This window comes from Copadichromis virginalis, linkage group LG17 (genome assembly GCF_057382275.1).
Source record: "Copadichromis virginalis isolate Kocher_CV1m ecotype Utaka linkage group LG17, C_Virginalis_male_GT1.1, whole genome shotgun sequence".
In the NCBI taxonomy this organism is placed as follows: domain Eukaryota; kingdom Metazoa; phylum Chordata; class Actinopteri; order Cichliformes; family Cichlidae; genus Copadichromis; species Copadichromis virginalis.
In genome coordinates, this window is record NC_140634.1 from 17,343,091 (window position 1) to 17,369,030 (window position 25,940).

The window sequence follows — 25,940 nt, forward strand, 5'->3', positions numbered from 1 at the left end:
AATTTGCTTAGATTGGTGGTTAATATGGGATCTATTTGCGTGGAAGGATTGGTTAGTCGTTGATCTTAAATTCGGCGTGCGTTTATACCCCGGATAAAATTAACTTTGAGGGAAAACAGATTTTATGCAGATTGGTTCTGATAAGATGATTTCTGGTGACGTAAATGTACGCCGAAGTTCGGTAAGAAGCCTCGCAGAGCGTTCCACTTTACTGATAAATATTCTTCATTAATAAATCCACGAGGAAACCTCAAAAACAAAGTATTGAATTAGGTTCAGCGTACCATAGCATCGAGCAACGTTACCTAACACACAGCATTAGCTAAAAACCAAGGGTAATTTTATAGATACAAGATATATTTTATTAATAAAAAAAGAAAATAACGTTTATAAAATATCTGCCGAATTCATTAAAAAGCCACAATCTGACCAAAGAAGTTAATATATTTGTTATATATCAGATACTTACATTTAGGAATTCAAAATAAAATTCCCCAAACTGAAAGATTTTCCATGGAGTTCACAAAACCTCGTGTCACATTGTCCTTTATTACAAGATTTTATTTTCAAAGACCAATTTACAGTTAACTGAATCTGTTTTTGACATTGTTATTGATAATATGTGATTCATATGTTTATTTGTGAGAAAAATAATTTATACATAGCCACCAAATGAAAAACAGTACACTGAGACAAATTCATAAAGCTGACTACTGCACAATGTTCTCATTTGCACATTTAAAAATGTGGGGAAAAGAATCTAAATTTTTACATCTTTAATTTAAAGCACCAGGAAGTTTAATCATGAACATTTGTTATTTCTACAAATCTAGAAAATGAATGGAATAACTTGCAGCAGTTCTTGCTAGAAGAACTTAAACAACAAATATGACCAGTCTATAAACACGTTTCAGGTTTCCTGGCACACTCAGGCTTCTATAAAGAATGGGCCTTCATAAACTAACCAGAGAAACAAAATTTAACAGAGAGATTTTATTAGCATCATTTGTTTCTTTGTATTATGTTTTTATTTAAAAAAAAAATCTGATTATTAATGAAGATATTCAGCTTTTTCCTTTCAATAAATGATAAAAAAAAACCCAACCATTTATTACACACATACCTGGGCTTCCATAGTTTTGTCCTGTGGGTGTGAATCAATAACAGCATGAAGTATAAGCAGCAGTGAGACATTATTGATGAGGCACCATATAAAATTTATTGATCTCCTGGTAGGAGCTGATCAGTTCATCGTTTACATGCTTCAGAAACATACCAGAAATACAGACACGATTAATTATATACTTCATCAGATCACAGGGGCTGCGATATGTACAAGAACGCGCACACGCCCTGCCTGCTTGGTGCATCCATGCTTAATTCAGCTGCTCTTTGTCATCTTCATCATGGAACTGGTCAGATATCAAGGCTGAAGCACAAACAAACACCCTGATTGGCCCTCCTTATACACACATCACAGGACACACCCTGTTTACCTGAGCAGCTACATGACCAATCAGCTCTGCCCCTTCTTCTTGGCCGATGCTGAGCTGTGATTGGATGTTTGAAAATGATTTTAAAGAAAGGTGACAGAGCGTGAGCATGCAGCGTCGACGCCCTGTACCCGATCAGGGACAACTTGACAAAAACATAACATGGTCACTTGTGTAACCTTCATTTCTACGGTAACAAACAGGTTGAATCCATGACTAAATGTTTTTTTTTCCATTAAATTAAGTGCTTGCATGTCTGTTGGATTAATGAGGCAACCACAAGATTCCACAGGCCCCTCCAAAAAACATGCAATTTTTGAATGAAGTTTGGTTAAATGTGCTCCAGAGACTCAGCATTAACCATCAACACTGGTGGGTGAATATGAATCCTAAAAACAAAAGCTTTTTAATGAGGCTTGGTCAGGGTTTGTTAAACATGTTTGTGAAATGTGGTGGTTCAGCGGGTTTTGTTTTGTTTGGAGACATATTTGAGACTAAGACCATTTAATCCAAATCACACCCACTTGCACCACATTTCTGGGGATTTTTCTTTTACATTGGGGGTAAAACAAGAACTTTTTGTAAGCAGGAAAAACCCTGATGATTATGATGACGACAACAACAACAAAGATGGTGCTGAATTTATCGGGACTAATTACTAACACCAGCAGGATGTATTTAGATTTTTGAATTGAGTTTGGCTGAATTGTAGTTAAAGGTTCCTTCCTGAGTAAGGGCTCGAAGCTAGAGATATGGTGTCAGTGAGACTTCCTGGTAAAATAAAATAAAGATATAAACATATTTTTTTACCAGGTCTCAGTGTCTGTGCTGAATTTAGGAGACCATGATACTGGTAATAAAAACGTAGGATATTTAAATTGAGTTTGGTTGGAAGGTCTTCACACAGCCTGAAGCTGGTTCATTGGTGCAGACTGAGGTTATTTGATGAATTGAGCTTTGAAAGTGTGCCTTTCCGTCTCCTTGCTACAGAAATAACAGGTCCTGCACCTTTACAGCTCTGAGCCAATCACAGTTTAAGAAAACTGAGTATTTACTACATGCAGGTACAAAGTCTGAGGAGCTTGTTTTGATTCTGAACGTCCACGAGGACACCTCGACTCTCCGCCTCACCAGCGTTCACTGTCACAGGCTGTCTGTCGGCCAATCAGAAGGCTCTGTTTACTTGTGTTTACAGGTGGGACTGACAAGCTCTGACTGGTGGAGAAAAATGGAAAATTATTCTATTTCCTGATTTTTGTTTTCCTTCTGTTAATTATTTCCACAGAAATCCTCGCAGAAACTTTCCAACATGAAGAGGCCGAATAATCAATCAAAAGATCAATTAGAAAATCAATCTGGAACCGCTATTTGGTCTAAACATATTTTTTTCTTTTTTTCACTGATCAAATAATCAATAACTTAATGGGAACAATAATTACTAACTTGATCAATAATAAACATTTAAAAATGTGAAAAAAAGGTTAATCAATAATCGATTAATATTCATGTTTCAACACTTAAATTACTGTGACCAGGTTGAAAGAGGTTACATATGGAGGACCAACATGGCCAAAACTCTGCACGAAATTATTAAAAACACACAAAATAATGAAGTTATAAGATGGGACATATTTCAGTATTTGTATTAACACCTCTATTAGTTTTATTTACAATTTTTGAATTTATTTAAAAATATTTTAAATAAAAATATTTATATTTTAGTTTTGTTTCTGTTCTTTTTTGCTTTTGTATTTCCCTCCATATTTTCAAAGCTTATTTACTTTAAGTAAAGTCATACAAATAAAAAAAGCAAAGAAAACATTAAAGAAATAAAAACAAATATTAAAAGTTTAAAGTTATTTATTTTGTTTAGTGAAGTCATTTCAGTCCTCGTCTTTTAAAAGCATACTTTCTGATTGGCCAGCTTCTGGACACCCACTGTTTACTTTAGATTTGAAATAAAGAGAAAAGCTAGTAACCCATGAACCCACAATTTGCTGTTTACGTTCTTCTGACACCAAACTCCATTCAAAAAAAGTCATTTTAAGTAGGCCTGCTGCTACAATTTGTTGTTATAATTGATCATGTTGACTAAGATGCATCCTATAGAAAAACCACATGAATGCACTTTTGTAATAGCAATACACTACAGGAAGCTAAGGGGGCAGCATCGCCTCTATCACCTGGCAAGACTGCACTCACTACTAACGAAGAAGAACATTGTGTGAACGGCAAAAGTGGATGACAGAAGTAAACTGAAAGGGAGATTAAATTTAAAAAAAAAAAAAAAAAAAAAAAAAAAAAAGAGAAAGTATTTTACAAAAATTAAACAGTTAAACCAGACCGTGCTAAACGGAGCTTTCCTTCCACGACTGCAGTGCATGAGCATTTCAAACGCTGTCACCCTAGAGCTGTTACATCAGCTCTGATGAGTCCGTTATTGAGAGCTGAGTCAGTGCGTCACATTGATACCTTGTTCATGTTCGTACAGTAATGTTTATTTTAGCTTACCTGTTAGAAACCTCTCAGGATGCTTGCTAAGCATTTCAGTTTTGCTAGCCAATGACTGAAATCCAATAGCAAACCAGTACATTTCTGAAAAGAGGCTGATGCACCTCTCAAATTGCTGAAATCATGACAGAGAGCATCTTCAGCATGTTTATCAGCAGCTGGGAACATCTCAAAGACAAGTGTGAGCTTTCCTCCAGAGCATGTCTACTGCAGTTGTGAATTCATGAACTGAATCATCTGTAAACTTCGGAAACTTGTTATTTTGAACCTGAACAAAAAAATAATTTTTTTTTAAATTCAAAGCTTTATTCGAGTTTATGGACACTTTTCTGTTTAAAGTAGCATTTTAATTTATGTTCCTTGATATTTTATTGACTTACTTTTATTCTGACCGTGCTATTGAGTAATGCTAGAGATACATTTGATTATTTTCAAATTCACACGTTTCCTGGGTAATTATTTGAATTTGCTGTGGAATGAGACAACAGGGTGACAGTCACAGGTGGGCAGACCAGAGAAGGTGAGGTCCTGGAGCCTAGAACAGGAAGTTTGCCCACAGGGACAAGAGTTACTGAAATAATCGTTGACTAATTGAAGAAAAATTGACAGATTAGTCAACTACCAATCTTTAGTTGCAGCTGTAATTTAAAGGGAATGTTTTCCAAACCTGTGCAAATCTGTGATTCATCAGCAGAGCAAACCTGAAAACTAAAAGAAATATTTTTATTGTTTTCATGAAGGTAAATACAATATTCTGGTTTTTATTTATAAAATTAACTTGGGGGCAGCCCGATAGCACCACTTTCCCCCTCTGCATCACTCAAAGTGTCAACAAGCAAAATTAATAACAAAGCTTTTTAAATAATGGTATTTGTAATATGACGTTTCATAGAACCATGGTAACATCAGTGACCACATCAGTAACCACTGTAAACATTAATACCTTAAGATACTTCAGATTTATCTGGTCCATTTTAAAAATCAGCATATGGATTCAGGGGAAAATGGATGTTCTGAAAAGTGATGATCTGGTAAAGGTGAGGGGACGACGAGGTGTCAAGTCACCACAGAGCAGAGAGGTAGCTGTGGTCAGGAGGGGTCATGTGACACGGCGTTTCCATCAGACCTTTCCCCTCTGACTCCAGCGTGATTGGCTGCAGACTCCGAGCACATCGACACTGCAGCTTATTGCGTGACCCTGTAGAGCAGCACACGATGGGATCAGTCAGTGGTAAGATGACATCAGTCCTTACACATTGTAGGCGTATTCCGTCAGGTAGTCCTTTAGTCTGTTGGGCAGCGGCAAATCCTGAACCTGCCGTGTCCTTTGGTTGATGGTGATGCGACAGAGGTGCTGCAGGGATGGCGTGGAGGTGTACACGGGTTTGGTGAGTAGCAGCTGCACTGTGCCATTAGGCGGCACCGGAGAGACCCGAGAATTTGACGCCGACGCCGCCTTGTCGCTGCTCCTGGACAGCTGGACGTAGTACTCGACCAGGTGGACCACACTCTTGAACTGCTTCAGCTTGGGCTTCACCAGGACCACCGAGTCCAGCTTGAACTTGCCGTGTTTGAACTCGATCCGCAGGTTGGTGGGACCTGCTGACGTCATGGCGGAGATGGTGAAGAGGTAATCTCTCTGAGAGCTGTCCCGCAGCAGGAAGGTGCCTTCGGAGGTGTCCTGCAGGATCTCTTTGGCTTCATTAGCCGTCAGACTGCCCCAGTACCAACCTGACAGTAAGCAAAAGATGAACTTCAGAATAACCCTTTATCCCAGCTCATCCTCTCTCTGAAACCACCCGTTTTAACCCGTCTCATTAAAAGCTCAGTTTGTTCTGATTAGCCAACTTTTGGAAGCCTGCTCAGGGGCAGCACCCAGTGACCGAGCTGTCTGTATGTGTCAGTGTTTGGAGATCACCAACCCCTCCCACTGTCCTGCTGAGACCATATCTTAATCTGAAACCACGCCCCCAGTCTCCCTTGCTGTTCCAACAATAAATAATTACTCAAAGTCTTGGTTGGAAACAGGACTTCAGAAACCAACATGTGACGTCACTGTTGCTCACCGCACCTTTATACTAGCTATTAATGGGAACTTAACAGGTTAAAACCACAAAATGACCAAACTAACCAACCAATCAGGATGGCTGCAAAAGAGCAGCTCCCGTTTGTTTCACAGTAAAATGTTTTTGTGAATCTGCCTGGTGGAAAGTAATGGCGCCACCTAGACACACACTGATTCTTTCAGGTGTGTGAAACAACATACAGTGCACACCTTTCACTGTTCCCCTGTCTGTCACTGAATGCAGCAGCTGTGGTGCGAAACGGCCCAAACCAGCCAAGGAGACCTTTAGAGACGGCAGTGCTGCTCATGTTATGAGCTGAGAATGAAATCAATCAGCTGATTTGTGGCGGCTGGGTACCTGAAGACTCGCTGCAACGTCTCTGGAGCTGTTAACCATCATGCTTTAAAGAAAAATCTGCTGTGTTTGTGATTTTTCAGCCTCCTGAACAGGACTATTTGATGCACTAAGGTGAGCCTTTTTAGTTTTGGATGTGCCCCCCCCTAAATCTGCCAAAATAAAAAAATAAAAAACAAGAGGATGGAAACTCCACCTGCTGGGCTTTGGTTTCCAGCTGTTCTCCTCTGGATGGAGACTGTGGAGGCGTAAATCTTTCCTACCCGTGTTTCTGAGCTCCTTCATGGCAGCGGCAATGCGGCTCTCGTCAGATTCCACAGCGGCGGTATTGTTGTCGGCTCGTCTGTCACTCTCGATGGTTTCCGTGGACTCTGAGGACTGGCAAGTCATTGGATAAATCCGACCTTCAGGCCCGCAGCTGAGACATGGACAAAGTCTACAGGGCGCAACTGCTCACACCACAGTGTCAAAGTCCTGGAAGTTCAGGAGAAAAACCAGTGAAGAAGAAAAATCTGACATGAGGCTTGCACACCAGGCTCCACTCAAAAAAAGTTGATCCAAAAATACTTTAGAGCCTGAATGAAGTCTGAAAACATTTTTAACCAGAAACTCAACAAGAGAAAGTTTTATTTCTCAACATTTCAGCGTTTTTTACGTTCAAGTGAGCCGGTAAATAAAGGAGCTTTATCTTTAAGACATTACTCATAAAGACAGATCAGACAGAGGCAGATTTATGTTTCACTAAATCAATCAGCTGACTGTAAAACACGAGATTGACTCATCACCTCTAAATAAATAAATTCAGCACTAAAACAAACAGGTATACTGTCTCTCTCATACCAAACCCCAGTCAAAAAAAGTGCAGATTTAAGACCAAACTGATTGAAAGTTTAAAACTGTTGGGTGTCAGATTTGTAGATTTTTGGGGGGAGGAGGCTGAATGTTTTTGAACAAACCTGACATCTGAACTCTGCAGAGGCATTTTTGTCCAAACTGAGAAATTAGTAAAAAAAAAAAAAAAAAAAAAAAAAAAAAAAAAAAAAAGAAAAAAGCCAAAATCACATTTTCCTGGATCTTTGTTATTATTTAAAAAAAAAATTTAAGTTCATATGAGACAATAAGAAAGGAATTTCAACTTTAAACCTTAACCATAATCACAAACACACATCAGCTAAAAACAAAAAGCGAAGAAACTTTAAGGTCAAAAATGCCAAAAGACTGATGATGTGAAACAAAAAAAAAAAAAAAAAAAGGTACATAGTGTCTATCAAAGAGTATTGTTTATTTCTTCACTACAGGAAGATTTTCAATGGCTTTAACTGAGCAGTATTTTTTCCCTCTTACCAAATTCCAGTCAAAAAAGTCCACATTTATGACCACTGGTTAAAACTGCTTTGTGTGGCCTTTAAAAACAAAAAACCAAAAAAAAAACCAACCAATATTCACCATAACTATCATTAAAGTGTTTTAAAGACTGGGGAGAAATAAAGCAATAATAAAAAGTTAAAACATTTTAGACTGGCACTCTGCCGAAGTCCCTTTAATGCTTTTATATTTGAGTAAATAGTGGAAATCATTCAGATGAGAAATGTGTTGAAGGGCTCGGTGTGTTACTCCTGTCCTCTGTTAGGTTAACTCTGTTATCTCACATTCCTGAGTGCTTATGCAACTTATCTCTGCAAAGACAAACCTCCAAACATCTTTCAGAGACCAGCTTCTTTATTCTGTGCAGCAGATATAGTGGCAGTTTTAAATTAACTCAGGTGGAAGGTGAAATCTTATTAACTAAACTAATAGAGTAAAGAGACACCTTAAGTTCCTCGTCTGTCCATCATGAAACAAATGCTGTTTGACTGCTTTGTGTTTAAACAAAGAAAGTATGTGAATGTTTCAGCACATAACAGCAGACTGAAGTTAGATTAATTCATTTTTCCACCTTAAAAAGCAGTCAGGTGAGGTGGTTCTTGTTCAAAGTGGACTTTGGGGGACAGGCCACATGTTTACATTCCAGGCAGCCTTAAAGCAGCTGAATTTCTCACAGAATTTGGTGAGAGATCTCCATTTCCCCCCGTGGAATAACCTGCTTAGTATTCAGGCCAGCAGGGCAAACACAAGAAGAAACGGAATAAATACAGGCTGCTTGTTCCTGTGTGCACAAATCAGTACTGCACTCTGATGTCTTGTTGTCTACAACAGTGGCTTCCGTGAAGAATGAGAATTACAAGAATTTTAACTGAATTTGGAAAAACTGGGCTATTTGGAAAAAGCAAACTAAGCATACAGTTTAAAACCTGCTGTGAGGTTTTATGTCTGACTGCAGAGGACAAAGGACGCAAAAATCACTGTTTTTATAAGCGACTTTGCACTCTGACCTCGGAAACAAATTAAGGCGATTTTACAATAGAATTTGTTAAAAAAAAAAAAATTCTGCACGTATAGCTGCTAATAATAATAATAAAAAAATATTTGGTGTAACCGAGGAACAGGCTGTCAGGAAAGAATATTCTGGGTTTTTTTTTTTTTTTTTTTTTTTTACGCCGAGGTCATGAAGAAATATTACAGTGGCTTCGAGTTTAAATTCTATTTGGCGAAACAGCAGTGAGTAGTGCAAAATTAATTTTATTACAATTAAAATTGAACGCTGATGTAACTTTGTGGACGGAATAGAAAGGAGAGCTGTGTAAAGCAGGACACATAAATCCGCTTGTTTTTATTCAAATCTACACAGCTTTGGGCACGGGGATAAATTTGGAAGAATTTTAGTATTTAGTATTTATTTATTGTCATTGTCAAGAACAATGAAATTGCGTTTGGGGCTTCCATACAACCCAAAAAAAAGAAAATAATAAATACCCCTTAAATAATAAATACCCCTTAAATAATAAATACCCCTTAATTTTTTTTTTTTTTTTTTGAGTAGAATTTGGTATAACATGAACAGTTCTTCAACGATGATTTAAAAAAAAGCCCTTCCTAAAGCAAAACCTGGACGGGGAGTTATTGTGTGCCGAACTGAAGAATGGGCTGTAAAAATAGCGGGAAAATTAGATTATTACGTTTTAATCAGATGAGAACACCGAGAAGCTTATTCTAAATGTGAACGCAATTCGACAGGCAGTAGAAGGGCTCCCATTATTCTGGGTAAAATAATCGAACTTGGGAGCACAGGTCAGTGCAGAAGGCTCTGTGCAGTCTGGAGCGTATTATCGGCGTGTTACTTGTCTATTTGGGTGCGTGTTTACCCACCTGGTTTGAGTTTTGGTGACATGTTGGTGATAAAAACAAGCACACGCACCTGACTGCTTTACGTCCTGCTAGCTGCTGTCTAGCTAAAAGTCACGGCGGGCTCAGCAGCGCTGCCGCCGATGTGTCCTCGGGGGGGGCCCGACATGTCCCCAGTAACACTTCTAGTCCAAATCCCGAGAAACGCTCCGCTGCTGGAGGTTTTCCTTCTTTCTTGTCTTTCCCGATTTACAAATGGCGGGTTACAGTGCAGATAAACGGAGGTCCCTGCCGTCTCTCTGACACCCAGTCCCACCCGGGGAGCAACCGCGCACCGGCAGCTACCGGAGAGACCGAAAAGTACCGAGCGGGTAATAGAGCGTCCGAACGTCCGTCAGAGAGCTGGACACAACCGAGTCCAGCAGCTGCCTAAGAACCAATGTCACCATAAACACAAAGGCAGCATTTCCAGGAACTTTCCAGGAACACGGTCACGTGGTGCCACGATTTAAGGTGGACTGACGTATGTGGCTGTTGGTCCTCCTGTCTCTGTAAGGACCCACCTGGAGTCACTCCCAGGCTCTCTCTCATTAAACTCAAACCAGGTGTTAATGCCCACACAGAAAACAAAGTGAAGATCACCCATGTTGCAGTGATGCATCTCTTAGTCTCAACTAGCGCCTCCTATGTCACTGTATATAACACTGTTTAATAAATGATAGTTACCAATAGTGATGTGCGGATCGATCCTGAAATATCGATTCCTCCGATACCAATCATTTATGTTCTAGAATCGATTCTCACATTAAAATATCGATATTTGAGTAATTTAGAGTAAATTTGTAGTTCATAACAGGAACACAGTGGGAAGAAACTATAACATTCGGATTGTCTACATTCAGAAGAACTACTTCCTCTTCCGCCTTTCATAGTCATGTGTGAAATACGGCTGTATAAATGTCTGGCAGCCCCTTGGTGTGCGCACTCACAACAATGGCTGAGCCTAATTGTGCAGAAGTATTTTACCTCCACAAACAGCTGAGACGTGGTTTGCCATACATGTGGCAAAAAAAGTGCTCCAAGAGTGAGGTGTTGTGGCCATACTAGGGAGACATTCAAAGGGCTGCTGGGGGGGGGGGGGGGGGGAGAATACATTTTACATGGTTTATTTATCGGATAAAATACTTTAAATCTCACAGCTATTATTGGCCAGCCGGGAAACAGCCGGGTGTCTGTTTTGGAGGAAGGAAGTTTCAGGGTTTAAGTAGTCATCATCATGGACTCATCCGATTAGAATGAGAATAAGCAGTCATCAATCATTTGCAGGTTTTGTCTTTTTAATTAGATAACGGGTAAAGGAAAGACACATGGACTGCTATCACTAAAAGGGACAAAGTATGATTTAAGTAGTGATGGGACGTTCTGTATCGAGGCTTCGGAGCGTGTGTCGAGTAATGGAGGGGGCGTTTCCGCGAAGCGCGTATCGAGGCTTGCTTCAGGAGGAGCTGAAAATGATGACGTCCGAAGCCTCGCTGCCCGGCTGTACCACGTGACTGGTTCATGAAGTGGTTCGAACTTTGCCGCGAGATATGACAGCGATATAAACCCCTCAGACTTCATTCAAAAATGTGGGTGTTTGATGGAGAGTTGCGGTTAGAGAGAGTTTGGAGACCGTTTGGAGGTTTATGAGAGTGAGGAGAGAAAGTCAGGAGAGAATGGAGCCAGCTAAGAAGAGGAGGATGTCCTGCCCTGTGTGGGAACATTTTGATCTTATTCCTCCCAACAAGGTATTTCTACAGAAGATGTATTTTCATGATACTGATGGTGCAATACAATTTATGTTGAGCTGTCTTGACTTTTGTACAAGGTGAAGTGTTTGCTATGTGCCAGGGAGCTGGGATATAACAACAACACCTCATCCATGCTTAGGCACTACAGAGCTTTGCATGAGAATAAGGGGGACACCGATCGTGGAGCAAGACCAGGTGAGCCATCAAATGCAATGATAATATAGCATGCAGTAATGTTACTAAATGATATAACAATATTATACAACTGTTATAAGTTACGTGTGTGATATTTATATTTGTGCTTTATCTTTATTGTCTTTCCTCAGGAGAACAATCTCAAATAGATGAAGACCTGGTCAGCATGGTGATTGAGGACTCACAGCCATTTAGCATCGTGGAGGACAAAGGATTCAAAAGATTTGTTAAATCATTAAATCCTAGCTATGTTCTCCCCACTAAAATGTCATAAAAGCAGTGAAAATTTAGTTTTTACAGAATAAAATGTGAACAGGCAGGACTGAGGCTCAAAGCCTCAGTGTGTAGCTGTCCATACCTCAACGTTACAAAAGCACAACCACTGTCCACACCCCAACCACACCTCACCTCACAGTAAATGATCATTTCCATTTCAAGCATTTCCAAATAATCATTTCCCATACTGCCACTATAAATATACACAGTATACTGCCATCACTACAATATACATGTTTTACACACTCCTTTTGTTGTTGACATTTACAGGCTGTGTGCAAAATGCCACACTCTTCAAATTCATGCCAGCTATTATTTTTACGTCCAGTAGGTGTCCTGCTAGAGCAAATGAAGCTTCATGAAGCTTCGCGTTGGGGTGAACCAATTGGATGAAAAGCTTCAGTGCTTCATGGGGCTTCATCTGCCCATCACTAGATTTAAGTAACTCAAAATGATACATGAACTCAGGAGACTCAAAGAGAAACTCACCTCAGCTGCCGCCCGTGTGGGAGTGAAGAAAGAGTGAGGGGGTAGGTGAGTGCAGTTCTTATATAACGAGTGACAGGTGAGTGCAATTAAGGCCAAGCACCACCCCCAATCAAAGGTGAGGACAAGAAGTGCATCTGCCAGTAGGTGGCGGTAATGCACCTTTCAATTGTTTGCCAACCGCCAATATAACTGTAAGAAAGAAGAAGAAGAAGAAAGTGCATCTGATGAAGTGAATGTGCTGAAAGGTGAGCCTTTACAACAGTGTCCAAATTCAGAGGCTGCTTCCACCTGAGGACCCGGTCTAAAGAAAGCCGGGTAGTACGTCACGAGCTGGAGTGAAACTGCCGTCTGCTCCTTGCTATCTAATACATAACCGGGCGCTGACGTAAACGCTTCTGTTTAATTATTTTCTGTTTGACGTTTATTCAGCTGTGTGAAAACCCCGGAGGAACCCTCCTGAGGGATTAATAAAGTTACATTTAATTTAATCTAATCTAATAACTTTAATCTCAGCCAAACCGATTTAGTCACGAACAAATAAAACACTGAAAAAGCCGAACAATAACATTTTTAAGTTATCAAAGTGACTATATCATGTTTAACCCGAGTAGCAAAAGACCGCGGGGGTTTGAAAACGATGTTTGGATCGGCTCAGATATTTGAAGTTTACACAGCTACATTCTCACATGAAAATATGTTAAAAGTTTTTTTGCGACCCAGAAAGCGAAATAAGAGTAATATTAAATCTAAGCAGCTGCCGCCATTGTTGGAAACTGGAATAAGCTGGGCCGCGCTATGAATTCTGCGATATGGTTTTTCAATTTTGTTGTCCGGCTGGAAAATCGGGAAAAATTCGGGAGAATGGTGGCTCCGGGAGATTTTCGGGAGGGGCACTGAAATTCGGGATTCTCCCGGAAAAATTGGGAGGGTTGGCATGTATGGTTGTGGCAACATCACTAACCTTGTCAAACACCTCAGAGTAAATCATATCACAGAATATGACGAGTGTATGTTGAGGTTGTTGTGATATTTTGATACCATGGTAGCATTTACAGGATATTGTTTTATAGTGATATTATACAGGAAAACTGTTACTCAATAAGGCCCATTTACTAGTTGTTTTTCTCTTTCTCTGTGACCCAAGAATTAATGTGTAAGAATCACAGGCTGGTACCAAGGTCGAAAATACCACAGAGATCACTTCCTTACTCCCATCCTCCCTTCTTTATCTCCTAGAAAAGAGCTTGTTAAAGGCCAGGTGGTTTGTTTCAGAATTCACTAATGAAAGAACTCTATATTCTATGTCTAGGAGTGTATTTTGCTGGGATAATCATAAATTGTAGCTGAACTGATAAACTATACAAAGGATACTTCTCTGCTCACAAGGCAGGAAGACGTTTCCTTATTTGGTCTGTACCGGTTTGAACTGAGAATCTGCTGACACACGAACCTTTTTCCTCTATATAAACTGTTGTCTGATGAATAAACCTTTGAGTTGATTTTGGGAAAGCAACCTGAAGCAGTCTGTGTTTCCTTGTTCTCCCAAGCTACTCCCGGCGCTGTAACTAACCCGCTGAACGGCATACCTGAGTGTTACTTTGAATAATTTTGAATCTTATAGGGTAAAGACAAAACTCTGCTTATAGGTGCCCACGCCTCGGAGGAAACCTGATCCACGGAGAAACCGGGGACCGAGATTTCCTTCAGAGGTGAACTGAAGAGGAGAGGGACAGGTGCTGCTAGGGCGAGACAGATGTCTCTCACGGAGTCCTTTAGTGCTGCAGGCAGGCAAGGTGTTCAAATAGCACAACTTCAGTTTTGTTATTTCTATATGATGAACTCTGCATTATTAAGTGATAAGAACAAGTAATCTGATGTCCTGTAATTATTATGACACTATAATTTGAGATACAATAAATAAAAATAAGTTTTTGTACAAAGTATCGGTATCGGATCAGTATTGTCGATACCACCCTGAATATTGCTTGGTATCGGATTGGAAAGAAAATCAGTGGTATCACACATCACTAGTTACCAAACCCGACATCCTCATTTTGAAGCTTAGCTCCCTTTACCTACTACTATAGTCTTTTTTTTATTTCCAGAAGCGAAACAAGTGCTATGTCATAATGCTAACTAACTTGGTAATCAGTCTGTATCCACAGATTATATGAGCCACATGTGAAATAAGCCTCAGTCCAATTTGAACAGTGAGATATAAAAATGCTGTAAGCATGTTTATTTCTGCTGTAATTTTGAGCATTTTAGCATGAGACTGATTCACTGCTGGCGCCCCTGCTGGACATCAAAGGAACTGCAGGCTTTAGTTCTTCAGCGTCTCGCATACGAAGTACCTTCGCTGCACAGTTTCCCGCTAAGTTGACGGTAGCCCCTGGCAGGTTCATTTGAACTTTGACCTCGGTGAGGTATGACGTCTATATCTCAGATTGACAGGTGCAAAACTTGTCGTAGTACAAGCAGAGCGCTGCAGCAAGTTCAACACAAACGTTGGGCTGTTCGCTCAACCAGCACTCGCCACTTCCTGTGTGATCAGCCTTCAGAAGTTGAGTAGCTGGGCAGCCCGATTAAGATAATGGAAGAACTATTGTCTGTTCTTGTTGTTGTTTTTTTTTCTTGTTAAAGCAGAAACAAGAAGACAGACATCCATTAAGCAGATTAAGAGAAGTTCAGCCTTTCCAGGAGGAATTTCAAAGTGGGAAACTTCACAGAGAGTGATATGAACACCTTCTCTTCTCTGTTGGCCAGGCGGATCTTTTTAAATAGGACTCTTTCCCCCCAAGATTTGGCCACTGGATAAGAGAAGTCATGGGTCACGTTCATCTTGAAGATATCAGCTACACCATAACAGGATCTATTGGAAAATCCCGTGCTACCTGATAACATTCATATCCTTTGCTGAAAGCATGGCGGCTGGTATTATTAAAACATACTGTGATGCTATTATTGACCTATGTGACATAATTATAATTTATTTTTAAATATTACTGAGAAAACATGTTGATAATTCCTAACTATCTTTGCATGCTTAATAATCTGGTATTGTATTTATTTTGGTTCATATAGTCTGTATTGTGTTTTTTTTCTCAAAACAAAATACAATAAAGACTTTGTTTGAAAACAAAGACTGTTTCTCGGGTTCTATTTGCCGTTTTTACTGGTTTCTGCTTCCACCTGCTGGTCCTTTGCAGCACCACAGTCACACAGATGCCCTCAGATCACATTCAGCAGCTTCTGTGCTTAAACCCTGAACATGATATTCACACTGCTCATCTTCCAGCCATTTAAATAACAATGTCTAATATGACTAGAAATCGTCTCCAAGCAACTTCAAATACATTGCCCCAGTTTATTTAATCAGAGTATTGGACCCGTCCTTACCATTTTTGTCTTTGGTGTTTCATAAAATTGGAACAAATTAGATTTTTTTTTTTTTATGAATTTCTTTTCATCTGCTTCCATTTGAAGGAGCTGTAACCCGAGTCTCAGATAATGGGCCTGTATCTGTCTTTCTGTCCGAAACAAGCTGTTTCACTCCTCCCCCAGGAGGACAACTTTTGTTCTGGTTGGCTACCCCTCACAATCAGAAGGTTTGAACAGCAGGTGGGTGGACTTCTGTCTGACACGATCATAATAGAATACACCCTCTGCATGACATTATATACCAAGAGTTTATGAAAATGAGATCAGACAGCAGTCTATTGTACAACACAGGAAAGAGGAAAAGCACAGTAGATTGTTCTCCATCATGAAAATGAGATGAGAGATTTCACAGATAAACTTTTATTATGCCTGCACAGTGTCGCAATACAGAAGGTTAACATATCAAACACTTAAACTTTGCTTCACTCATACATATAAAATCACTATAAAATGTCACTCTAATATCTGCTACTGTTTTTCCAACATTCACAAAGGAAACGCCACTTCACTTCCTTCCTGTGGTTTAAAAAAAAAAAAAAATCCATCATCACCTGCTTCTCTCAACAGTAAGACCATTTTCTGTCAAAGAAAATCAAAGGAGAGAAAAATGCTGCAGGATAAATAAAAACAGAAGAGTTTGTTAACGTCACAGCCCAGCTCATCTTGATCATTCCACATCCCACAACTGGGCCTACGCCACATGAGCGATCTGGCACAAACCCTGACATACAGAGACCTGCTGAGTGCATCTGATTCAACATGGAGGGAAGATAGTCTCTCGCTCACCTGAAACTGAATGCTGAGGAAGGGGAGACTTTGCCTGCTGAGGCTAACTAAACACCATTTTTCACTCAGAATATCTTCGAAAGACATTAAACTCATCCATGAGAAAACATGAATGCTTTTAGGGATCTGTAGTTATCAAGCTAACTTTGGGTTTAACTCTGTCTTTTCAGGGTTATAAAGGTGGTATGTCACCATGGTAACTGATGCTACAGACCAAAGTTGCTCCAGGTTTTGTTGCAGGTAAGCGTTCACCATCTACTGACCAATCAGATTTTTGGACGATAGTCACCATGGCTGGAGTGCAGACAGTCCAAGGGTCTGAAGTGTTCGTGGTTATCGGATGAGCATCAGTAAGAAATAAGGATTCTTAGAGAAAGTTTATAGTTTCCTGTTTTTACAGATGGAGATAAGAAATAAAGGACTCGGAAGCACTTTTCCCCCCTCACTGACGTTAAAACTGTTTCTTCTGTTTAAGCTAACTTCTGAATTGTTTGGTTTGTGGGAGCAAAAGAGCAACTTGCAGCTTGAATTTTTCACTAAATATGAGGTGTGATGAAAAAGTTCAGAGAAGTGGACACACAAAAAAAGATGGAAATGTATGCAGTCTCCCCTTCATGGTGACCTCAGACACCTCTGGACCTCTGAGTGCTGCATATCTTCAGAAATACTAACAGAAAATCTGTCATCAAGAAAATAAACTAGTCCAGATAATGCAGATCACATTTTAATCCAGTCTTGGACAGTGAAGAGTTCAGTTTTAAGGGACTGTGACATGAAACGGACTGCCGGGGACGTTCTCGTCTCCCCACTTCACAATGAGGATGTAGCTGCCCTGCTCTTTAACAGTATACGTGACATTGTACATCCTGTTGCCCATGTGTTTGACGTACACTTCCTCGCAGGGTGTCTTCGGCCCGTGGACACCGACCATCAACATGTTTGTGCCTGCAAGGAAAAAAACGGAAATATCGTGAGTGGTGAAGAAAAATCTCAGATTTGACTTTCACGAAAGACAGGAGGGACGAAATGGTCACCTGCTTTACTGCAGTCGACTGTGAAGGTGTTCTTCTGACCAATGAAGGCCTTTGAAAGGCCGGCACCTCTGGAGATGACTTTACTGGCATCTGAGGAAAATTTAGGCAGAGAGGCAAAAGGGCTGCCCATCGCTACTGACTTGCTGACGGTCTCCACAAGAACAGACGACGTCTCATGCAAACTGTGGCCACCTGACAGACGAGGTCCTGGAAGAAGAAGAGTTAGAGTCAGCTTTCTCCAACAGTATGTGGACATCCCTTCAGGTTTACTGAAAAGGAGGAAAAGGAGTCATATGGTCAGTATCACCAGCTATGTAGAGCTTGGTGTCCTACAAGTGCATAAAAACAATTGGTTCCAAACAAGCTTTATTTAGAACTGAATGTGCTCTTTATCTCTGGAGGAATCAGTGGAAAGTGATGAATCATGCTTTATTTCCAGGAATCACTACGCCTGAAGGCAGCATGCAGACTGTACACAACAAGACCGAATCACTTTCATCCTCATTTCCAAGGAAACCCCAGGAAACTATACCCGTGAGTATCAGGAAAACTCACGGACTGACCTCAGTAAAAGGTCAATGGTCATTGACCCACCTGATACTTTGGCCTTGAAGGGGCTGCCTACAATGTGCTGGGGTCCTCCATACTTGATGGAGATCAGGTAGCTTCCAGGAGCCATAGGTGTGTAGGAAACCTTATACCCCTCAGGAGACTCCTGACAATCCATCTTAACCTTTGATGGGCCATCAATTGTCACGGACAGTGCTCCTGAGCCGGCGTTACAAGTATTGACAATAAACTCTGATGCCATGCCTAAATAAAGTGAGAACGCTCATTAAAACTCTCTTTCATCAAATGGCTTCAAAGTTAAAGACTTTGTTTTTTGTATATACCTGTGGTTCCTCCCTCCAGACCTGACCCAAACGCAGACACCATTCCTGGATCTCCGACCTGACCCGGTTCTCCTACTCTGATCTTGAAGGGACTGCCGGGGACATGGCTGCCATTAAAACGAACGTCTATAGAATGAACTCCATTCTCCTTTGGGATGAACCTGATAGCATGCTGATCTGTAGAAACAGGAAATCATTGATTTACAAACAGTTCTATAACCACCGTAAATACAGACTTTGAGAAAGAGGTTTCTTATACGAATGACTCTATAATCCTGTATTTAATATGAAGATTAAATACAAGAAAGATTTAAACTTCCAAACACTCTGAAAAATTACAAATTAAAATTAATAGTTAAGCAGTAAATAACAGTCTTGTATTTATAGCAAATAAGTGATCTGAACCTGAAAAACTAAAAGGTCGTGGGCCCAGACTTGAACCTTGTGGAACTCCAAATGTAATTTTGACTGGGTTAGGAAATCGTGGTGGATCCATGTTTGGTTTTTAATTGTACTCAAAAGTCCTAAAGATCACTTCACTAACAGCTATAATGGGGTCTTACCGCTGTCCAGCTCAGTGATGTAACACTCTTCGGTGGCTCCTGATGGCGTGTGGATCTTGGCATCAATTAGCCCTCTTGCTCCATTGAGCTGCACTGCAAAGGAGGCCTCCTGACCCACCTTCAGACCCATCTCCTGGTAAAGAAAAGGGATTCAGTGCTTTGGACCATGGAGATTAAAAGTGTTCAACAAGCAGTTCTCGGTTATTTTAAACAAATGGAATATGCTTCCTCAGTACTGCAGATACTCATTTAAGTGTTTTTACAAGATTTCTTTGGTGGTCTGATTAATAAAGTTTGTAGTGCCTGTTTTTATATTTATGCCTATGTTTTAAAGATTTGGCTTTAACTATAAATTGTTTAATCAAAACTATTTAGTTTTTTTATTTTTAAAATAGAAATGTGTCAGTTTAGTTTTATTTCTGTCTTTTTTTGTGAGATCCTCCATAGCCTTTTTTCTGTTAATGTTACCAGCATAATTTTTTTTTTAATTTCACAATTTAACATATTGTGACTTTGTTTTTTTTCCCTACTTGTACACACATTTGTTATATCTCAAGAATAAATGTGTTGCATACAAAGAAAGAGGGCAGCGATTAAATATTCAGAGATAAATATACACACCTATGAACACAAATACAATCCTCAACACAGCACAGTTATTGAGACTCTAAAAATAAATCTGTCCACAGTAAATATAATTCTCAAAGGGTTTCATTTCTGTAAGTTCAGCTGGTAGATTTAGATCTTTCCTCACCTGCAGGCTGGTGATGGTGAGGCGGCGAGCGTCATCTGACAGCGAGGCGATGGGGACGGTAAAGGGGGAGTCTGGGATATGTTCATCATTGAATTTGATGGAGACCTCATAATCACCTGAACAAAAGAAATATATTATTGTTGGAAGGATATGCACTTTCTCCTTTAATACTTTAACGATCACAACAATTTGCAGATCCAATGATAAAAAAAAACAAAAACAATATAACATTATAACAAGGAACTTCAAAAACATTTAGGCTACGTTCACACTGCAGGTCTTGATGCTCAATTCCGATTTTTTGATCAAATCCGATTTTTTTGTCTGCTCGTTCACACTACAAATAAAATGCGACAGCAAACGCGCTCTAGTGTGAACGCTCAAAGCGGCCCACATGCGCAAAAGAAGACGTCATACACAACGCGCTCTGTTTAGACCCAGAGCAAACAGTATTGTTTGACTGATAGCCCTTAATATAAAGACTTCGGACTTCACGTTTCCCAATTTTTGCTTTAAGTTATTTTGTTATTTACATAATAATGTAAATAACCTAATAATTATCATTATTGCTGTTTTAGAGGAGCGGTGCTTCAAAGGATAGTTGCAGATTTCTGTCAGAATCTGCAGATTATACAGTATAAATAAAATGTTCACGTTTCTCCAACGTTGTCTTCCCAGCAGTTTCACTGGATGGCCAGGAAGCGTTCGCGATGTCTTATCGGGCGCTTCTCCGGCGCTGATAATTGGCGTCTGTCTTGTGTCAGTGACGTAAAAGACGGATTTAATGCGACTTGACCGTTCAAACAGCAGTCGCTTTCTGAAACATCGGATATGTATCGGATTCAGTACCACATACGAAAGTGACACAGATCGGATTTGTGCCATTCACACTGTCATACCATGATTGGGTATGGGTCGCATAGGGTCAAAAAAAAAAAGTCGGATTTGATGCGCTTTCGCCTGCAGTGTGAACGTAGCCTTATACTGTTTTTAAGTTCTAATTTTATTTCTGTTAATCTGCAAGTTTGTTTTTCAAAAGTTGCCCATTTACCATGAGTTCTAACTTTAATCTGTTTTTTTCTTAATTTATTTTTATATATCGTTCCAGAGGCAGAGCACGCTTACACTTTTACAATTACAATAATTATACTGTGACATGGATGGATTTGAACTAAACTGGTCCTGGGCGAATATTTGAAATGATAAAATTCAAGTAGTGATTCCAGGCTTGTGCCTTTGTTGCTATGTAGGTAGAAACCTTGTGGAATATAAGTTTGTATGCAGATCAAACCCTTTACCATCAGATACAGAATCCTAATGATGTTTATTGTCAAATTTTCACACAAATAAGGAATTTGTCTTGCTGTTATGGTGAAAAGAGTGATACAATTAATCAGAGGAATAAAAACAAAACAAAAAACAAATAAACACCACAATAATCTGTCAGAGAGTATTATAACTATCAGAGAGTATTAAAAGTATTAAAATTAAAATGATAACATCTCACAGAAAAAGGTTAGGCTTCTTTCATTGGCTGAAATAAATCTGAGCGGCTTAAGCCAAATATCTCTTGAGACTTACCAGGTTCCTGCACTACGTAAATAACTCCACAGGATCCATCTTTCCTGTCTTCAAATGTTATCTCAGCCTTGCTGGGTCCTTCTACAGCAATAGAGAGACCTCCAGCACCAGCCTCTCTGGTCCAGATACTGAACTCCGCTACAAAACAACACAAACTGTGAGAGCTGCAGTTCCTATGGTGGCCACTAGAGGAGCTTTTTGTAAAGAAAATTTTTCAAATTGAACTGAAATAGCAGACATATCATCAGTGAAACAAAATTAGGAACATGGGTGTTTCAAGAGTTCATTTGACACATCACAGATGGATGTTTTGTTTCCTGTGACCAAACCTTGCTGACATGTAGGAGCATGTCAGCATGCTTCTTCATCCAAAGATTCAAATGAAATCAAAGTTGTTACAGAAGAAGCAAAAAGAAACCGGTTCATAAGGACAGAAGAAGAGATAAGGAACAAATGTAAATCCTACAGCCCACCTGGGATTCCTGCCACTCCGCGGTCCAGTCCAGTGCCTCCTGCTCTGACCTTGTGGGCCCCTCCCTCTCCCAGGGGCCCCACAGTGAACTGGAAGGGGCTCCCAGGGACGTGCTGGCCCCGGTATTTGACGTTGACAGTGTGAGGTCCCATCTCCTGAGGGATGAAGCGGACGCTGTAGGTGCTCTCCTCTCCTTTAATGATCTCTGCGTCCTCTGTCTTTCCTCCAGGACTCGTCACCTGAGCCGTCATCTCCTGGTTAGCTGCCTCACCTGACAGGATTAGGAGAATGTTACTGAGGATCAGATGATTCATCCAGCAAATGTTTCATAGTCAGTTTTTACATAGCATGCACCAAAAAAAAAAATATCTTGCATCATGCACTGGTTAATATGTCACGGATTTAGATTTTGTAGGTTTTTGGTCTATAGCATGTTTATTTTGTAATTTTTAGTAGCTAAAATTAGGTGTGGAGCTCCTCAGAAATCAATCCAAGGTCCTCTTTTCTTTTTTCAATTGTTAGTTCAGTTTGAACAAATCATCTCATTCAATAGTAACATTTAAGTGAAAATACATTTTTATGAAGAATTTGATAAGAAATAGTGATGATACTGTAAATACTTGAACTGCAATCTTTTAATAATTTTACAAATTTAAAATGTTTCCTTGAGAGTGCGTATTACTAATATGCTTAATGGATGTTTGTCTTTGTCTTTCTGCTTTAAAATAGTCTTAAAGATGAACAGAAATCAGTTCTTCCACGTCTCAGTCAACAAAAACAACAGCAACCATTAACCTATAAAAAAAACCTGCTTTTCCTCAAAAGTCCACTAGAGGCTCCAACAGTACAAACATGGCCCAGAAGTCTCTGAACTGGACTTCTGGGCTGTATTTGTATTGTTGGAGCCTTTTTAAGGTTTTTTTAATTTTTATTTTTTATCTGACCAATGATATGACTGCTGAACCTGTAAGCAGCTCCTTCCTTCTACTGCAACTATAAACCCAACACATTTCTTTATTGCTGTATCTGAGATTAGGCACAGTGCCCACATCAGGCCAGACTGAATAACAATACTACCTTAATCCAGACATTTTGACAGCAGAATGCAGACAAAGAGAAGTGAGAGAGCTGGAAGAATCAGAGCAGGTTAGAGGGTTAGCATGGGAGGCCATTACAGCACAACACTCTGTTAAATCAGCCACTCTCACTTACCACACACACACACACACACACACACACACACACACACACACACACCGTTCTGCAGCGGCTGTCGGCTGCCGGTCGGCATCCCGCTGAAGCCACTAAGACTCTCTCGCCCTAGAAAATCTCCAAATACGTCTCTAAAGGGATCGCCTCCGACCTGCGTGCTCTCCTCCACCCGCACCTCCCTCTTGGTCTCTCCGGCTCGGGTTTTGCTGATCTCCGTCCGCTCGGTCCGGGTGTAGGTGTGGCTGCTGCGGGTGAACGTCCGGGTCAAACGGTCCTGAGCCGAAACCATCTGAAACCAGTTTCCTGGGACCCAGAGGAGAAGCAGGAAGGAGGAGGAGGAGGAAATAGTGGACAAAGACGAGGAGGTGAAGAGAAGGAAGCAGGGAGGGCAGGAGCCGACAGAAGGAGGATGAGGAGGAGGCAGATATCACAGCTCACCTGGTATTTTGAGGTTGAGGTCACACGTGCTGCCCACGGTGGCAATGGAGGGTGCCTGACGTTTCCGGGTGATGCTCTCTTTCATCCGACCTTCACCAAACACCTTCACCGTGAACGGACTTCCTGTTCACACAAACATCACATCACAACTGAAAGCCGAAACTCTTAGACCCTCATGCTTTGTCCAGAGCATCAGATCAACACCTAGCTCATCAGATCTGAACCAATGATCTATCTAACTCTTTATGGTAGTTACAGGAAAATGTTTTGTACTTGTGAAGAACTACTTCAGGCATCTGCATTCATCTTTTATACCATCTGCAGTGGTACGTTCTCTTTCTACAAACTAATTTGCCTCAAATCAAACTTGGAATAATTTTTCGTACCTGGCACATGCTGGTCGGCGAACTTGATGTTGATGATGTAGTTTCCTGGTTCTGTGGGACAGTAGGTGACCTTACATGTCCCGTCCTCCACGTCCTCACAGTTGATGTCCACCTTACTGGGACCCTCGATGGACAGACCCAGACCTCCATAACCTGCCACAAACACAGACATTGAGGGTTAGAATCTGAAATCCTGAGCTTCAGCGCTCTGATTGTGTGGATGAAGGTTGAATCCTCGCCTGCATTCCTTGTGTCCACAATGAACTCGGCCACCTCGAACACGTGTCCCTCCACCAGCCCCTGACCGTAAACCTTCACCTTGCTGGCATCTCCGATCTCCGACTGACCCACCATGATCTTAAACGGACTATTGGTCACATGTTTCCCGTTCTTCTTCACACTGACCACGTGTTCACCAACTTCCTTTGGTGTGAAGGATATTCCTGCAGGAAAGAGACATGTCATCAGAAACGTGGAGTCTCTTGTACAGCTGTGCGAATTCTTTTTACTGTATAAAATCACATGTCCGTGTAGGAATGGGAATTGAGATCCGAGTAGTTCAGTTCTTTTGAATCGTCTGCCTACCTATCTGTCCCACTTATCGGTTTTTGCACGCTACAATCTGCTGATTTCAGTTTGTGTGTCAGAGGAGGAAAATAGTTGGGCAGTTTCCAGTGTGGATGTGGACTTTTATTTTTATTGCACAAAAGGACGAGAACGCGATGGTAAAGTGCAAACTGCATCCAGGATAGACACAACTGCATCATATGCTGATAACACAAATTCACCTCTTTTCTAACATCTGCACAGCCAACACTAAGCTAGTATTCAACCCAGAAAAATGTAAAAACTGAGTGTCTGCTGACATAGCTGGACTGGCCATCGGGTATACCGGGCATTTGCCCGGTGGGCCGCTGGCGATTTTTTGTTTTTATGGGCCGATGGATTTTTTTTTTTAGGAAGGGTATATATAATGAAAGGTGTTGGATTGGCCATTTGGTCATGATCGACTCTGGGCTGGACCAATTACAGCCGAGGAGGCTGGATGCACCCTCCCCCTTGTTTAGCAATCACGTGATTTTCGCGCATTGCATGCCGGGAACTCGTGGCAAAACAATCCAAGTACCGCATCAAATGCAAGCATTTGCAGCACCGCAAAACGTTCATTCTCCGGTTCCAATACCTTCCTGTTTTTTCTTTGCCGCACAAAAAAGGAATGTACAAAACAAAAGGAGAACAATGTCGGTCCGTACAAAGACAGACTCGACGAAAAGACAAAGAAAAGATACGAGGAAAAAAATCAAAGGAGTGAAAGGGCCAGACCCTTAGGAGCACCCAGAGTGGACAAAGGACGTCAGCGTGCTGCCCAACTTTCACCACGCTCAGATTCATAATTATACGGTTCTTGGAGTGAGTGCATACACTCATGAAGTTTAGTAACTTCAGGTCACTGCAACAAGCCCAGGTACAGTTTACCGACGGATGGGTACAGGACCTTGAAATGCACCGTGTAGAACGAAAGACCATCGTACAAACAAAGGTAAGTTTACCAGTCTCACAAATCATCGTCATAAATACACATTCGTTAACCGTTTATTAATATAACCTTTGAGCTCAACGGTAATTAATTAGTAGTGGAAATAATTTCTGGTAGCATCACAGAAATGTAGCAGTGACAATAATATTGTATGCTGTAATCGCACTGGACAATTAGTGATACAAAACAACTGTTTTATCCTGTGAATAAAAGTATATGGTTTTGTCAATGTACCATAATAACAGAAGCGAAACGCAATATTGTGTCAGGACAATTCACTATTTATGCACAATAAACACAATAAATAAAGGAGCATAGCGCAACAATTTCTGTTCAGCGCCAGACTTGCTTGTAACCTATATCACCAGTTATGTTAAGAAAAATGACGCATTAACTACTACAAAACTCTGACCTTTGTGGGAATGCTTGGAGCAGACTAACATGTGA

The 25,940-nt window shown here is 40.6% G+C and overlaps 2 protein-coding genes across 6 annotated transcripts in view; both read right to left on the reverse strand.

Annotated features, from left to right (window-relative positions):
- Positions 1-4,706: 4,706 nt before the first annotated feature.
- On the reverse strand, positions 4,707-10,166 carry socs2 (suppressor of cytokine signaling 2). Of its 2 annotated transcripts, none has more exons than XM_085436522.1 (3): positions 9,720-10,166; positions 6,688-6,898; positions 4,707-5,735 (listed from the first exon to the last, which is right to left on the reverse strand). In XM_085436522.1, exons 2-3 carry the CDS (start codon positions 6,812-6,814, stop codon positions 5,254-5,256), a joined length of 609 nt encoding a protein of 202 aa, XP_085292648.1. In that variant the 5' UTR covers positions 6,815-6,898; positions 9,720-10,166; the 3' UTR covers positions 4,707-5,253. The 2 variants fall into 2 exon arrangements, with proteins under 2 accessions (XP_085292648.1, XP_085292649.1); XM_085436523.1 differs by having other exon boundaries at positions 9,671-10,166.
- A 5,979-nt stretch (positions 10,167-16,145) lies between these two features.
- The window catches only part of LOC146689240 (filamin-C-like), a 61,461-nt gene continuing 51,666 nt past the window's right edge, over positions 16,146-25,940 (reverse strand). For 3 of the 4 annotated variants that reach the window (XM_085437411.1, XM_085437408.1, XM_085437409.1), the window contains 12 exons: positions 24,196-24,399; positions 23,957-24,109; positions 23,571-23,693; positions 23,178-23,435; positions 21,922-22,191; positions 21,449-21,586; positions 19,868-19,983; positions 19,114-19,246; positions 18,551-18,727; positions 18,252-18,470; positions 17,658-17,864; positions 16,146-17,568 (listed from right to left, as the gene is read on the reverse strand). In XM_085437411.1, coding sequence (XP_085293537.1) covers positions 17,381-17,568; positions 17,658-17,864; positions 18,252-18,470; positions 18,551-18,727; positions 19,114-19,246; positions 19,868-19,983; positions 21,449-21,586; positions 21,922-22,191; positions 23,178-23,435; positions 23,571-23,693; positions 23,957-24,109; positions 24,196-24,399 — 2,186 coding nt within the window. In that variant the 3' untranslated portion in view covers positions 16,146-17,380. The remainder of the gene's footprint in view (positions 17,569-17,657; positions 17,865-18,251; positions 18,471-18,550; positions 18,728-19,113; positions 19,247-19,867; positions 19,984-21,448; positions 21,587-21,921; positions 22,192-23,177; positions 23,436-23,570; positions 23,694-23,956; positions 24,110-24,195; positions 24,400-25,940) is intronic. The other variant, XM_085437410.1, reaches the window with a different exon arrangement.